Raw genomic sequence first — 13669 nt, 5'->3', positions numbered from 1 at the left:
GGAGAAGAATTGTGGTATTTTGTACTGTGGAAGATGGATTATACTGCTTTGTTTTGTGAGAACCAATTGATTTGTTTTAAAAATGTGCAATTGCATGAATTGAGTAAACGGTTCCGAGTTATCTTCATAATGGGGTGGTGTTGTATGCAATGGGGTGGTGTTGCTTGCATACGAGGAGGAGTTCAACAAAGTAGAGGATATCTTTTTTGACATCTATAATAACATATGGTATATCAATACTGGTCTTTGTGAGAGTTTGTTGAGCAAGAAAGACAGCAAATGACTTCAAGTTCTTGTTTTCAAATGGCAAGTAATGCTCAGAATATTGTGGTGAATTTTATGATGATATCTGGGGGCCTGAGCTGTTGTTTGACTTTGACAAGTTCAGAGCAAATCTGTATGTCCACTTGTGGAACTACATAACAAGTCTTTTCACAGATTTTTGTCGGGGCTCTAGATGTCTGTCAGTAAGATGGATGCAGGCTATACTGATAACAGACTGGAAAAGAAGCACGGGGGTTTTTGCCGAGGTAATGAATTGATTTTTTTCATTCTATCAACAACTATTGCATCTCCACCTTATGTTACTAATTCTTTGTGAATTCTCTGCATGATTCTGATCAGAATTTTTTTTTTTCCATGCACATTTGGTGCTCTCAGTTTGTCCTTGTGTAAACCTGGGTCGTTCCTGATTGAGATCGCTGACTTCATGAACATCAGAATCGGAATGTTTGCCGAGGTAAATCATACTTTTTAGAACGCATCAAATATCCTCATGAATACTGCTCTTCGGAGAGTCAAAATGTGTTTACTTGTAATTTCCTGTGTATTTTCATTCCAGGTAGCAGCATGCAGCGACCATCACTTTCACTCTCAGTGATAACAAGACTTCTGTGCTTTCACCTCTTGGAACTGTCAATGTATTATCCGTCTTAATGTTTCCTATGCTTATTTAGCATGAACTTCTCTGACTTTTGCAAGCTTGTTGAGTTACGTCATTCCAAGTTTCACTTTTCTGTTGGCAGTTATCTTCGGGTACTTTCTGGTTCATCTTGTGGTAAATCACTTGAAGTTCACTCCAATTTCACTCGATTCCTATAGTTTACTGATTTGCTTATCACAAGCAGGATGTGGAAACTGAAAAACTACAAGTCCCCGATGATGGGCTAAGGTTTTTGGTGCAGTTATTTGTGGTGGAGGGTCATTTGCTAAGGAAAGCTGGATGAAAGGTTCTGCTATTAAAAAAATCAGTATTTTAATTAACTCACATTTTATATATCTTTTAATTGTATGAGAAATATTTGCATTTTTTCCTATTATAGAACAATGTCTTGGAGTATTTGATTAAGGCAAATGTAACTTTACATAAGCTATTGAGTTCATATTATCAAAAAAAAAAAAAAAAGAGGAGTTATTGAGTTCATATATTATTTAAGTTTCCAGCTAAAAAAAATCTTGTAAATGCTAAAAGGTTGATATTCTCTGTCAGCACTAGCAATCATATGACAGATTTAGGCGAATAGCATATAAATTAACTTTTATTTGTTTAGTTTTCAAATGAAAACAGCTATAACGGATTTTTTTTTTAATATTCCTATTCTTTTCCTTTTTTAATATTCCTATTATTTTCGATCGATTTTTTAGTGCTTTAATTTATAGTCATTAATTTGCAACAAATTAAACGTCCATTTTGCTGCAGGGACTGTTGCTATGGTTTCTTGCTAACCGGTTCTGGGGCAATTCATCCTCCACCGTGATTATACTACTGTATCTGATGATGGTACTAGCACTTGTGGGCAAGGCAAGTCAGGATCCTTGATTAAAAGCATTTCTACGTGATCAATTAGTCGAGCATAAACCTAACCTTAACGCAGATAAGGACCAAGCTGACGAGGTACCTAGTAAGCCAGACATCAGTATAGATTATGACAAAGCTGAGGTTCGAAGAAAATTTTGGTGGCGTATTGCTTCTACGGTGGGCACTGTCTCGTCTGTGATAATGGCCGGAGGTTCTGACCAGAGAATGATGACTTTGCAATTTCATTTTCGGTTATGGCATTGGCTGGTTTAACCTTTGCGTTAGGAAAAAGCTTTTACTACTCCGACAAACCAACTGGAAGCCCTCTTTTCGTTATTTATAGAGTTCTTAAGGCAGCTTTTGTGAAGCGTCACCTGCAACACGCTCGTGAACCCAATGACTACTATATAAATGATAGTGGTGGATTGCTTCTATTGCCCGACATTGGAATAATCAGGTTGGTGTAGTATTGTGATCCCCGTAGCCCATTTCAATGGGTTATGGGAATTTGGATGAGATATATAAAGTGTTTATGGATCTATATGCCACCATGATTTTCCTTTGGGTAGGGAGTACAACAAGTCCAACTTAGTATTGCATCTGTAAGCCTTGTAGTTGCAAAACAGGCCCTTCCCCAGGGTCCAAGCAGTGATAGTATCACTTTTTCTTTCCCTATATCTCCTCTGCTCTCTTTCTTTTCCCTTCTGATATGATCTGCACAGGTGGCTGGACAAAGCTGTTCTTTTAGAGACATCCAAGTCCCTCTGAGCTGAAGAACAGGAGCAAAACGGGAGGCTTTTCCCAGTCCGAGATGTGCAACGAGTAAAGCAACTTCTTGCATTGCTTCCTATGTGGACAGCACTCCCCATCCACGGCCTCGTTCTGGCAACGGGTACGACTTTCTTTGTTGTGCAAAGTGAAAGCCTCGATCCTGATCCGGTTTTGTCTATAAATGTTCTGTTTCTACTTCAGGGTTTCGTAACAGTTATAGTTACATACGTCCATGACTTTTTCGTATCCGGATGGATTAAAAAACTTCCGATGCATCATGTTAGACCGATATGGATTCAAAAACTTCTGAAGCATCGTGTTGGACTTGTGAGAATTGCAATTGGGATAGCGTGCTCTATAATCTGCTGCATGGTATCAATGCTGGTTGAGACTCGTAGATTGAATCTTATTAAAACACGTGGAGATGCTGAACCATTTCCAATGAGCACAGTATGGCTGGTTCCACAGTTTTTCCTGAGAGGACTCGTAGAAGGACTGGTTGCTGATGGCTTAGCTGATTTTTATAATATCCATGTAGATGAATCTTTGGAACATTATGAATCGCCATTCAACGAGTCTGCAATTGGCGTTGGGAAGTTCCTGAGTGCGGCACTTGTTCTTACTTTGTCAGGCAGCTGGTTTCATGACACTCTGAATACAAGTCATCTGGGCAAATATTACATGCTGTTAGGTATTCTAAGTTCTGTGAACCTATGCTTTTATCTGCTTGTCATGTACGCCCACGCATGGAAAGCCCTTCACGTGAGAGGTTCCCCTGCCCCTGAAGTCTCAACTTAGATCACTCTCCTCTCTACGCTTCAATATTGAAATTGCCGGCCAAGGTAGCTTTCAAGCTGTCAAACTCCAGTTGAAACATTGAATACGAACACGCCCTTATTGAATCTCTTCAGATTAGTGATTGCTGAGAGATTTGAAGAAATTGGTATGAAACACAATCCCGAAATTAATTTCAGAGCTGTATTAATGACTTTTTACAGGTTCCATCAGAACGAAAATTACTAATCTCCCTATCCCCTCCTCCCTCTCTCTCTCTCTCCCACACCCACACACACACACACACACACACTCAATGTTTACTTCTTTAGTTGCAAATCCACCAAGGACGCAGGTAAAGCACCATTTCGCTGGACGAGGAGCAAGGGCTGTTGTATCGGAGAAGCCTTAAGCTAGATCATCAAATTATAGTTTTTATTCCTTGACAATTGTGCTCTCCATCAATTTGCCAATCTTCAATAGACGACTCTGCCATTAATTAATAGAAGTTTCGGGCACGTGGCTTAGTTTTTCTATTTTTTTTTTTAATTTTTAGGTCTTTTTGGTTAAATTTTGTCAGATTGATTATTTTTTCTTCTTAGTGTTAGTTGTCTAAAGAAGAAGAAGGGATTTGCTTTCACTTCTGCCATTTAGTTTAGGCTTTTATTATTGGGAAAATAATTAGATTTAAAGTTTTCAATCATGCTAATTATATAGAGAACGTTTGACAAGAATGATGAAAAATAACTTTTGATTTTGAATCATAATTAAAGAACCATTTTTTTAATAAATAAATATGATAACAATAATTTAAAATAAATATAAGTTAGAACTATGATAGTAAAAACGGCTTAAATTTTTTTTAAAGAAGAAAAGAAAAGTGTAGTATAAGTTAGAATTTATAAGTTAAAAATTAAAAAGTCAGTTATACAGAGTCAAGACAGAACACGTAATAGATACTTGTGCAGGCTGTAAAGAGAGCTATAAAGACGGAACTTTAATGGATAAGATACACGACGCATAACGAAAACGAAGAAACTAGGTTCCACATATCCTAAAATTACATACCATACATACAAACACAATCAGAAAGATCATGGCTTTCACGCCAGATAAACACTTCTGATTGGATCTTATTTTTCATGGCCATTATGTTGACTCTAGAACTTGGCAATCCAATGAAGTTACTGGCCATGGAACCATTTTTGAAAGCTCTGTGGTATTGTGTTGCACAGTCTCTAAGTGCTATCTTAAGATTTTTCTGTGTTGTAAAGATGCTAATTTCTGCTTTCCGAAACAAATATCAAAATTAAGTAGTTTGGCGAACTTCAGGCTACGAAAAGACAACAGAATAAAAGATGGTTTCCTCTTCTAATGGCTGATGAAAAACTAAAGTTATTTCTTCTTTTAATGCACATGCTATCCTTTTTTCGATTGGTTGTCAAATATAAACAACACTTTACTTATTTAACAAGCATTCACTAAAATAAAATTACAAGATATATTTATTATTTCAATTAGTTGTGGAACTTTGAGAAGAAGATGAAGTCCAGTTGGGCAAATACTTGTAATTGCCTTTAATTGTGGAAAAAACTCTAAAACAAAGAAGGTTTCAATAGCGAAAAATATTGATTATTGCCTTTAATTATGGAAAATGAAAAAAAAATCAAAATAAAGAAAGTGAAGTACAATTAGGAAAAATGCTAAAATAGGAAACGTTAAAATATCAACAAATTAATTAGAAGATTTGAAGAAATTCTTTTAATGAAAGGATTTGTTTTCTTTTAATTAAAGGATTTTTTCTATTTGCCTTAATCAAATACTCCAAGATATTGTTCTATAATAGGAAAAAATGCAAATATTTCTCGTACAATTAATAGTTATATAAAATGTGATTTAATTAATATACTGATTTTTTTTTTGTACACACACCATACATATATGAGATATTTATGCCAAAAATGTGATAACTTTTGTTTAAAGTAAAATAATAGCAATAAATCATCTTTCTTTCTTTCATGGATGTTTTTTTTTTTGTAAAAGTAAAATGCTTTTTAAATAATTTTTTATTTAAAAATATACTAAAATAATTTTTTATCCTAACATCAAAACATAAAAATTATAAAAACATTAAAAAATATTAATTTACTTTTTAAAACTAAAAATACATTTAAAAAAAAAACACCATGCAAAATACACACTAATAAGAAATAAAAGTATCCCGTCCAAGTAATAGATCCGGGCCTAAGAAAGCCCAAAACACAACCGTGGAATCCGAAGAAACTTTCTTACCCTCTGCCTCCGCCTCTCCGTCCGCTCCCCCACCCAGCTACCTTTCCAAGTTGATTGTAGTTCAAATCTCTCCGTGGCAGATTAATCGAGTAGATGTTTAGCGAGTGCTCTCCATGGCGGGGAAAAAAAGCTGTGCTTCCAACTTATTAGTGCTCCCAGCGGCTAGAATCTGAGATAGAATGAAACAATTTCTCTACTTGGCCCATTTGCACTTTTCTCTTTACTCTGATAAACAGTGGTTTTATTTCTTCTTAATAAATCCTGGTTCCTGATTTAAAGAAAATCAAAACTTTCAGAAAACTGAGTGCTTTTGCCTTTGAAATTTGCAGGGTTGGATCCAATCTCCATGAACAAAGAGGACAAGAAACTGACAGTGATAGTGGTAAGGGACATTGATCCAACAATTGTAGTGAGCAAATTGAGAGAACTGTGTCGCAGTTATTATTGGCTGAAACTGCAAAAGAGCTTGTCAAAGTGGCTAACCATCATCAAACCCAATGACTAGCCTAAGCAAGATCTAATCTGATTTCTGATACCCTTTTGTTTACTACAGGCGAACAGAGGAGCACTGAGAATCATATGAACAAAACGGGACAAAAGAATAGTAACAAATTATTGCATGCATTTCAAATCATTGCACTAAAATATCATCCCATTCAACACAAAATATTTTTCACCGAAATTTTCGGGGTTCCAACATATACTGAAAACTGGATTCAAAATATATCAGAGTAGAAGCAAAAGTTGGCTACACAGAGCTCCAAGTTATAACAATCCCAGTATTCTGCTGTTCTCTTAGTCATTGGCAATCGGAAATGAACTGATTTTAGAGCACGAACGCCTCGGGAGTATTAGCATACAGAAAGGAAAATCCTGCTAAGAATTCATTAAGCGTCAGTGAGAAATTCTGCCAACATATAACATGGAAATTCTGCCAACATATTCTGGTATCACAGTTGTTAACATAATAAGAAACGTTTTCTTAGTTATGGTACCTTATTGTGTTGGATGAATGAAAGAGAAGCTCAGGGATAATTGCCATTTCATTTGATCTTTCAAAATTCATCTCTATCTCAGTGTTGTGAGAAATCCTGGGCCAGTCTTCCACTACCTCCCGTTGCCACCTTTTTGCCAGCAAGGGACAGAACTCGAAAGATGGCAGGCCTTCTTTTAGCATGGCTTAGAGCTTAGAGCAGAAGTAGATTCTGAATTCTGTGAGCGAGGTTAGATGATTGAGTCCTTTGTACTCCAAAGACTTCAGCTTTTGGCAAAAGTTAATGAAAGGGAGGTAAGTGAGGAAACCTGAGAATTAAAATTTGGAACCTTTCTATTCTCAAATAAATGTAAAGTTGTTCAAAAACAGTATTCAGAATATTGTAAAGTGAGAGGTTTCTGAGTTCACTTTCCAGATTTAATATCATCGCCAAAAGGATTACTAAAACAAATGGAGAACGTTGGGGGGGTGCAGAGTCCAGGATGAAGAGAGAGACAATTCCAGGCAATGTTGTAAAGGAACTGATGTCGATATGTCCACTTTTTATTACAATGTGATAGAGACTACTCAAACGGGTTCTGCACATTCCACTCTGACTTCCATAATGTAGGATTTCTTCCAAAAAAAATAGGAGAATGATAGAAGATCGAATTGACAGGTAGAAGCATCGTGTTTGTCATAAACAAACTGGATAAACTTATGTACAGCCAAAACTTGATTGAGTAGGACAAGATTATGAGTAACCTCAAGAAATGTCCACTTAAATATGAGAGATGATCACCCAGAGAATTAGCCTTGCATTCCATGCGTTATTAATTGTCAGAATAAGAGCAGAACCTTTCATCCAGCTTTCCTTAGCAAATGACCCTCCACCACAAATAACTGCGCCAAAACCTTAGCCCATCCTCGGGGACTTGTAGTTTTTCAGTTTCTCCATCCTGCTTGTGATAAGCAAATCAGTAAACTATAGGAATCAAGTGAAACTAGAGTGAACTTCAAGTGATTTACCACAAGATGAACCAGAAAGTACCCGAAGATAACTGCCAACAGAAAAGTGAAACTTGGAATGGCGTAACTCAACAAGCTTGCAACAGTCAGAGAAGTTCATGCTAAATAAGCATAGGAAACATCAAGATGGATAATAGATTGACAGTTCCAAGAGGTGAAAGCACAGAAGTATTTGTTATCACTGAGAGTGAAAGTGATGGTCGCTGCATGCAGCTACCTGGAATGAAAATACACTCAGGAAATTACAAGTAAACACATTTTGACTCTCCTAAGAACAATATTCATGAGGATATTTGATATGTTCTAAAAAGTATAATTTACCTCTGTAAACATTCCGCTTCTGATGTTCATGAAGTCAGCGATCCCAATCAGGAACGACCTAGGTTTCCACAAGGACAAACTGAGAGCACCAAATGTCATGGAAAAATAAAATTCTGATCAGAATCATGCCAAGACACAGAGAATTAGAAACATAAGGTGGAGATGCAATAGTTGTAGATAGAATAAAAAAGAATAAATGATTACTTCATAGTGTTCAATGATTGAAGAAGATTAGAGACAGAATTGGGAGACGCTTTTGCTCATTTGATCTTCTAGCGCTCAATCTTTACTTCATGGGAGAGAGAAATATTGAACCAAACTTTTCCCATCTCCCGTTGATACATTTCTTCCAGCACGGAACTGTAACTCGGCAAAACTTGGGTTTTGAATTCTTTGACCAAGGATAGGCGTTGAACAGCTTTGTAGTCCAGATATGGAAGATCACATTGTAGAAGAGGTGGTTGTGGAGGAGCTTATTCCATGCAGCTCACAGCTTGAAAGAGAGAATCCATCCAAATCCAGTTCCTCGAGGCGAGCAAAGAGTTTCTGACAGTCATGGATAGTAAGTGACTCCAATTTAGAGGACAAACACACTCCGGGAGATGACGACAGACCCAAAGCTGGAAATGACTCAAGTTCTCCGCAGCAGCTTATTTTTAGTGTCACAAGGGAAGGGAGGGAACAATCCACTGATTTTAAATTTGAGCAATCAAATAATGAAAGCTCTTGCAGATTTGAGCACTCACGGGGATTTAAGGTGCTTGTAGATGTGGAAACTCTGTCAGATAAACAAAGGGATTCAAGATTTGGGCATTCACTTATGTCAAGTTGCTTTAACCTGGGGAAAAGCTCTATTGGGAAGCACTTGAGTGAACTACTATGGATGCTAATTTCCTGCATGCTAAGAAAATAACCTAGCTGCTGCATCTCCTTCGATAAAAAATCTAAGGAGTAACAAGATTGAACTATGAGACTGTACCAACCAGAAGTCAATATCTCTAATTTCAGCATATGAGGATAGTCATTTGAAGAATCTCTTAAAAACATTTTGTTAATGGTTGTAGGCTTTGGAAGTGAAAACACAAACTGGGAACACTTAGTAATTCTGAGTTCTTTTAAAGAAGGAAGGTAGATGGGAAGAGTTTTCTTTAATTTAGGACATTCACTTATATAAAGCACTTTGAGGCAAGGAAAAGTTTTCTCTTCACTTTCAGCAACATTAGGAATCCATTCACACCATTGTGGCATCCTTTCAAAAGTCAAGCTCTCGAGTGATTTGAATGCAATGCTTGTGGAAGTGCAATTTCCATAAAACTCATAACCTACACTCTCGACTTTATCGAATGCTTTGATCAGAAGTCTTTTTAGATATGCTAACTGACCGAGTGGTGGTAGAAAGGAACATTGACATTCACTAAGCCTTAGATCCACTAAAAATGAGTCTATTAACCAGGCAGGAAATCTTGAACCCCCATAACCAATAATTACAAGACAATGCATATTCACATTAGGTTTTAGTTGACGAAGCACACATTCATCAAGAGAACTATGTGAATCATCGCTCCATCTCAAATCTAATTTTTTGAGATCCCTCATGCCTTCCAAATTAGCTCCTAAAGCATCTTGAGCATCAACAACATTTTGAAGCATCCAAATACGAAGTTTTCCCTCTAGGCATTTGAGCTCTCCTACTTCCTTTATGCTGGATCCATTTTGTTTACCCACAAAAAAATCAGTTAAAGTTTGAAGTTTAGATAATTTACCCATTTGAGGTGGCATCTGTTGCAATCTTGTTCCTTTGATATCTAGATGATACAAGTTTGTTAGATTCATGAGGTTGGACGGCAACTCAACAAGATTCTTGCACCCACGCAAGATCAGTATCTGCAAGTTGTGCAAGGTACACACAGTTTCAGGCAACCTGTGTGCTGATGATCCCGAGAGGTTTATATACCATAGTCGTTTCAAGCTGCCAATCGAGTTAGGCAACTTGTCTATATGGAACAAAGATAATACACGAAGACGCTGGAATCTTCTCAGAAAATCATTGATTTCCTCATCATTCATGTTTGCCAAAAAGAACTTTGATATTACCAAAATTGTACGCAAATTTTGTACTTCATCAAGGCCCACAAGATTGTTTAGATCTTCCAATCTAGTTTTTGCATACGATAAGTAACGGGTCTTCTTAGAAACCTTCCAAGAATCACCACTATCATCTAAACAAACAGCAAACTCTCCATTCACAAATTTTGCCAAGTCATTTGTGAGGTCGTGCATTACGAATAATGATGAGTTATCACTTACTTGTTCAAAGAAAAACATTGATACAAGATCTTCAAAGTACCTGTATCCTGCTTCTTTCATCTCTTTATTTCCACCATAAGCAAGCAGAAAACCCTCGGCCATCCACAGAAGAACAACATCCTCTTTGCAAAATTCATAACCTTTAGGAAAAATTGCACAATAAGCAAAACACTGTTTTAGATACTGCGGCAAACAATAATAGGTCATTTTTAGAACATGAAGACCCCTATCATCTTGCAAATCCCACATGTTGCTGTTCAATATTTTTCTCCATTCATCAGCATTTGTTTTGGACTTTAAGAGACACCCCAGCAACTTTGCAGCTAAAGGCAAACCATTGCATCTTCTCACCACGGTAGAGTGAAACATTTCTTTAAATAGTGAGCCGGCATTGCGATTTGCATCACTAAATGCATATTCTGAAAACAACAACCAGCAATCGTCACTGCTTATTCCCTGCAAGTGAAAAGGATGAATTGTTTGCAAAGGATAAGGATGAAGAATTTGCAATGCTAATGATGTTCCGCTCCTCTCGCGTGCTGTAATGATAATCGTACTGCCCTTTGCCCCGGCCATCAAAGGTGTGATTAAAAACTTGCATTGCTCTGGATCATCATTCCAAAAATCATCTAAAACAAGAAGTAACTTCTTGCCCATCAATATCTCCCGGAGTTTACAGTGAAGACTATTGTGAGGCATGAGATCACAGTTCAAAAACCCAAACTCTTTGAGAATGATTTTTGTTAGGTTGAAAACCTTAAGATCTTGTGAAACAGAGACCCATGCTTTCAGATCAAACCACTTTTGCACGTCGTCATCATGGTAGACAAATCTAGCCAGGGTGGTTTTACCAATCCCAGGCATGCCCACTATGGGAATAACCTGTAAACTTCCTCCTTCTGCATCATCGGGTACAAGCAACTCCTTTATGGCCTCCTTAGAGGGGTCCCTACCATAAATTCGAGTATGACCTAGCAGAGAAGTCGAAGGCACGCGCTCACGAGATGGCGGTTTCTTCATCAGATGGAGGCTACGAGCTTTGTCTTCTAACCTTTCGAGTCTTTCGAAAATCTTTTCTAATTTATGGGCCATCTCTCCTTCCTCGTTCATGCTTAAAGGACAAAGAAAGGAGATAAAAAAGTTGCGCACCTGATACATGCCAGTTTGAGAGCCAGCTACCAACTCTATTCGTCGAGCTTCGTTATCAATCTCAATCAACAAGTCTTCAGCTTCATAGATAGCTTCTTTAGCATCCACAATCCAAGTCTTCAGAACCATCACAGTAAACAGATCTCTCGCAGCTTCAGTTATTTGCTTCTCCTCGGCGTCATTGAGCAAGCCATTAACAGTATTCAATGTTTCTCTCAACTTCTCGAGCTTTTCCTTATCGAGCTTCCCGCACGTGCAAAAGCCTAGAAGCACAGGAGCCAACTGCTGGCCCAGAAAACCAGCAGCACCTTTCAGACATGCTAGCGCAATCTCAACTGCCATGATGAATCTTTGCAGAGGGTGTGGGTGTGGACAGGAAAATGGTGAATTGAGCAGTGGGGAGGTAAAGAACAGCAAGATTGAGAATTTGATCGAAGATATTCAGAATTTGCGCTGGATGACGAAGCCACCCGACCCCACATACTCTACTTTAATGGATGAAATACATTGTTGGTATCTTTGGTTTACATTTATTATTATTATAATTACCATTACCATTATAATTATAATTATAATTATAATTTTGGTTTGGTTATTGTTATTATTATATGTAAAAATTTTGTTTATATATATAAAATTAAATCAAAATTATATAATTAAAAAAATAAAAATAAAATAAAATTATAGATGGTTGTTTGAAATAAAGTCACATAAAAAATTAAATTAAATTTTATATATATTTGAATTCAATTAATAAAAAATTAAAATGTTAAGAATTATAGATACAAGAATATTAATTATCAAATCAAAATTATAAAAAAAAATGTTATCAAAACAGAGTTTTTTAATCCAAATATTCAATTTTGGTCCACCGTTAATTTTAAAATATTTACTACCACTATATACTTATATATATAAACTTCATAATATAATTATAAAATTACGAAAAAATAAAATTAAAAAGGAAGTAAAATAGAGAATTTAAATTTAAATTTTTCAAAAAATAGATAAAAAGATAGAAATAGATATGAAAAAAAAAATATGTATGAGAAAAAATCCAAGAAAAACAGTGTTGTTGTTAAGTTGTTCAATGTTCTAGTTCAAAAGAAAATATATATACCCCACCAGAAGTAAGTAGTTTCTTAGAAGATGATTTTATTTTATACTGTTTTTCTTTTTTTTTCTTTCTTTTGTTTCTCATATTACCAAATTAAATTTTTAATTTTTTCATCTTGTTTTTAATAATATAAATTTTATTTTAGTTTTTTTTAATTCTTTAACCTATTTATCATTTTCTTTAGCTTTTCATTGTTTTTTCAAATATAATTTTATATCACCAGGTCTATTCGGGCAAGACCGAGTTCTAAGAACGTTTGACATGACTTAATTAATTTTTTTAAATTAAAATTATGTTGGTTTAAAAAAAATTAAAAAAATAATAGATTTTTAATGAGAATAATTAAATAATAAGTCAATTTGATAATTTAGGTTTTTGACTGGACAAACCAGATTAACTTTTTTCCCTGTTTTTTTTAAGCTGAACTGATTTAGACCGTGATTTTGTTAAATTCGGATTAATCTATCGGCCGGGCTGGATTTTTTAACTTTGAGATGGGTTTCGAGTATAAGGGTTGAATTAAGAAACTTATCTGTTAAGGGACCAATCGCATAGAAATATAGCCTTGGCTTTAACTCAATGTTATCTCTTCTTGCCGTCTCTCTCTCTCTCTCTCTCTCTCTCTGAACCCACTTGCTCGCCTCAGCTTTCGAAGTCGATTGTAGTTTAATTCTCTCAAAGCTTTATAGGAATGCTGCAGGTGAGAGTTAATTATGAGTTGACTTCTTTTTTATGTATATTTATTTATGGAAAACCTCAGTTTAATTTGTTAATGGTTTCTGTGGGATTCTTGGTCTCTTTTTTCCCTGTAATTTTCAGGGAATCGCTATGTCTTGATTATCTGGATTTTGATCTGTAGCAAAATATGATTTTTTTCTTTTTGCTCGGACAGAAATTAGTGTTGAAAGTCGATGTCCATGATCAGAAAACCATGACCAAGATCATTAAGACAACTTCTAATCTGGCAGGTATTAGAATCTTCTATTCTATGCTTATTTTGATTTTAGAAAAGAAAACTTGTATGTGCAATAAGTGGTTTGATAATAGAAAAAAGTAAAATTGGATGATCCATCAATGAAGAAAGGTTTGACAAATTAAATGGGATTTTGATTCTTGCAACTGAAGGGCAAGAAATCAG

General features: G+C 35.9%; 3 protein-coding genes and 1 long non-coding RNA gene across 7 annotated transcripts in view; 2 read left to right on the top strand and 2 right to left on the bottom strand.

Annotated features, from left to right (window-relative positions):
- Positions 1-444: 444 nt before the first annotated feature.
- On the top strand, positions 445-3592 carry LOC105135293 (uncharacterized). The gene is made up of 6 exons (XR_844152.1): positions 445-530; positions 661-739; positions 842-1035; positions 1128-1229; positions 1700-2255; positions 2521-3592. It is a non-coding gene; the product is annotated as an uncharacterized LOC105135293 (long non-coding RNA).
- Positions 3593-7127: 3535 nt separating this feature from the next.
- LOC105135314 (putative disease resistance RPP13-like protein 1) lies at positions 7128-11285 on the bottom strand. Its single transcript, XM_011040132.1, has 4 exons — positions 8163-11285; positions 7959-8037; positions 7660-7854; positions 7128-7567 (listed from the first exon to the last, which is right to left on the bottom strand). The coding sequence occupies exon 1, from the start codon at positions 11283-11285 to the stop codon at positions 8400-8402; it is 2886 nt and encodes a 961-aa protein (XP_011038434.1). The 3' UTR covers positions 7128-7567; positions 7660-7854; positions 7959-8037; positions 8163-8399.
- LOC105135294 (uncharacterized) lies at positions 11244-11840 on the bottom strand. 3 transcript variants are annotated; one of them, XM_011040116.1, is made up of 2 exons: positions 11415-11840; positions 11244-11311 (listed from the first exon to the last, which is right to left on the bottom strand). In XM_011040116.1, exons 1-2 carry the CDS (start codon positions 11754-11756, stop codon positions 11285-11287), a joined length of 369 nt encoding a protein of 122 aa, XP_011038418.1. In that variant the 5' UTR covers positions 11757-11840; the 3' UTR covers positions 11244-11284. The 3 variants fall into 3 exon arrangements, with proteins under 3 accessions (XP_011038418.1, XP_011038419.1, XP_011038417.1); XM_011040117.1 differs by having other exon boundaries at positions 11266-11316; XM_011040115.1 differs by having other exon boundaries at positions 11267-11325.
- A 1224-nt stretch (positions 11841-13064) lies between these two features.
- The window catches only part of LOC105135295 (uncharacterized), a 2913-nt gene continuing 2308 nt past the window's right edge, over positions 13065-13669 (top strand). Inside the window, exons 1-2 of one of the 2 annotated variants that reach the window (XM_011040119.1) lie at positions 13065-13231; positions 13424-13499. In XM_011040119.1, coding sequence (XP_011038421.1) covers positions 13223-13231; positions 13424-13499 — 85 coding nt within the window. In that variant the 5' untranslated portion in view covers positions 13065-13222. Of the gene's footprint in view, positions 13232-13350; positions 13500-13669 lie in introns of both variants that reach the window. The other variant, XM_011040118.1, reaches the window with a different exon arrangement.

This window comes from Populus euphratica, unplaced genomic scaffold (assembly GCF_000495115.2).
Source record: "Populus euphratica unplaced genomic scaffold, PopEup_1.0 scaffold72.1, whole genome shotgun sequence".
Classification (NCBI taxonomy): Eukaryota; Viridiplantae; Streptophyta; class Magnoliopsida; order Malpighiales; family Salicaceae; genus Populus; species Populus euphratica.
The sequence above is the reverse complement of the archived record's forward strand: the minus strand, read 5'-3'. Positions and strand labels throughout refer to the sequence as shown.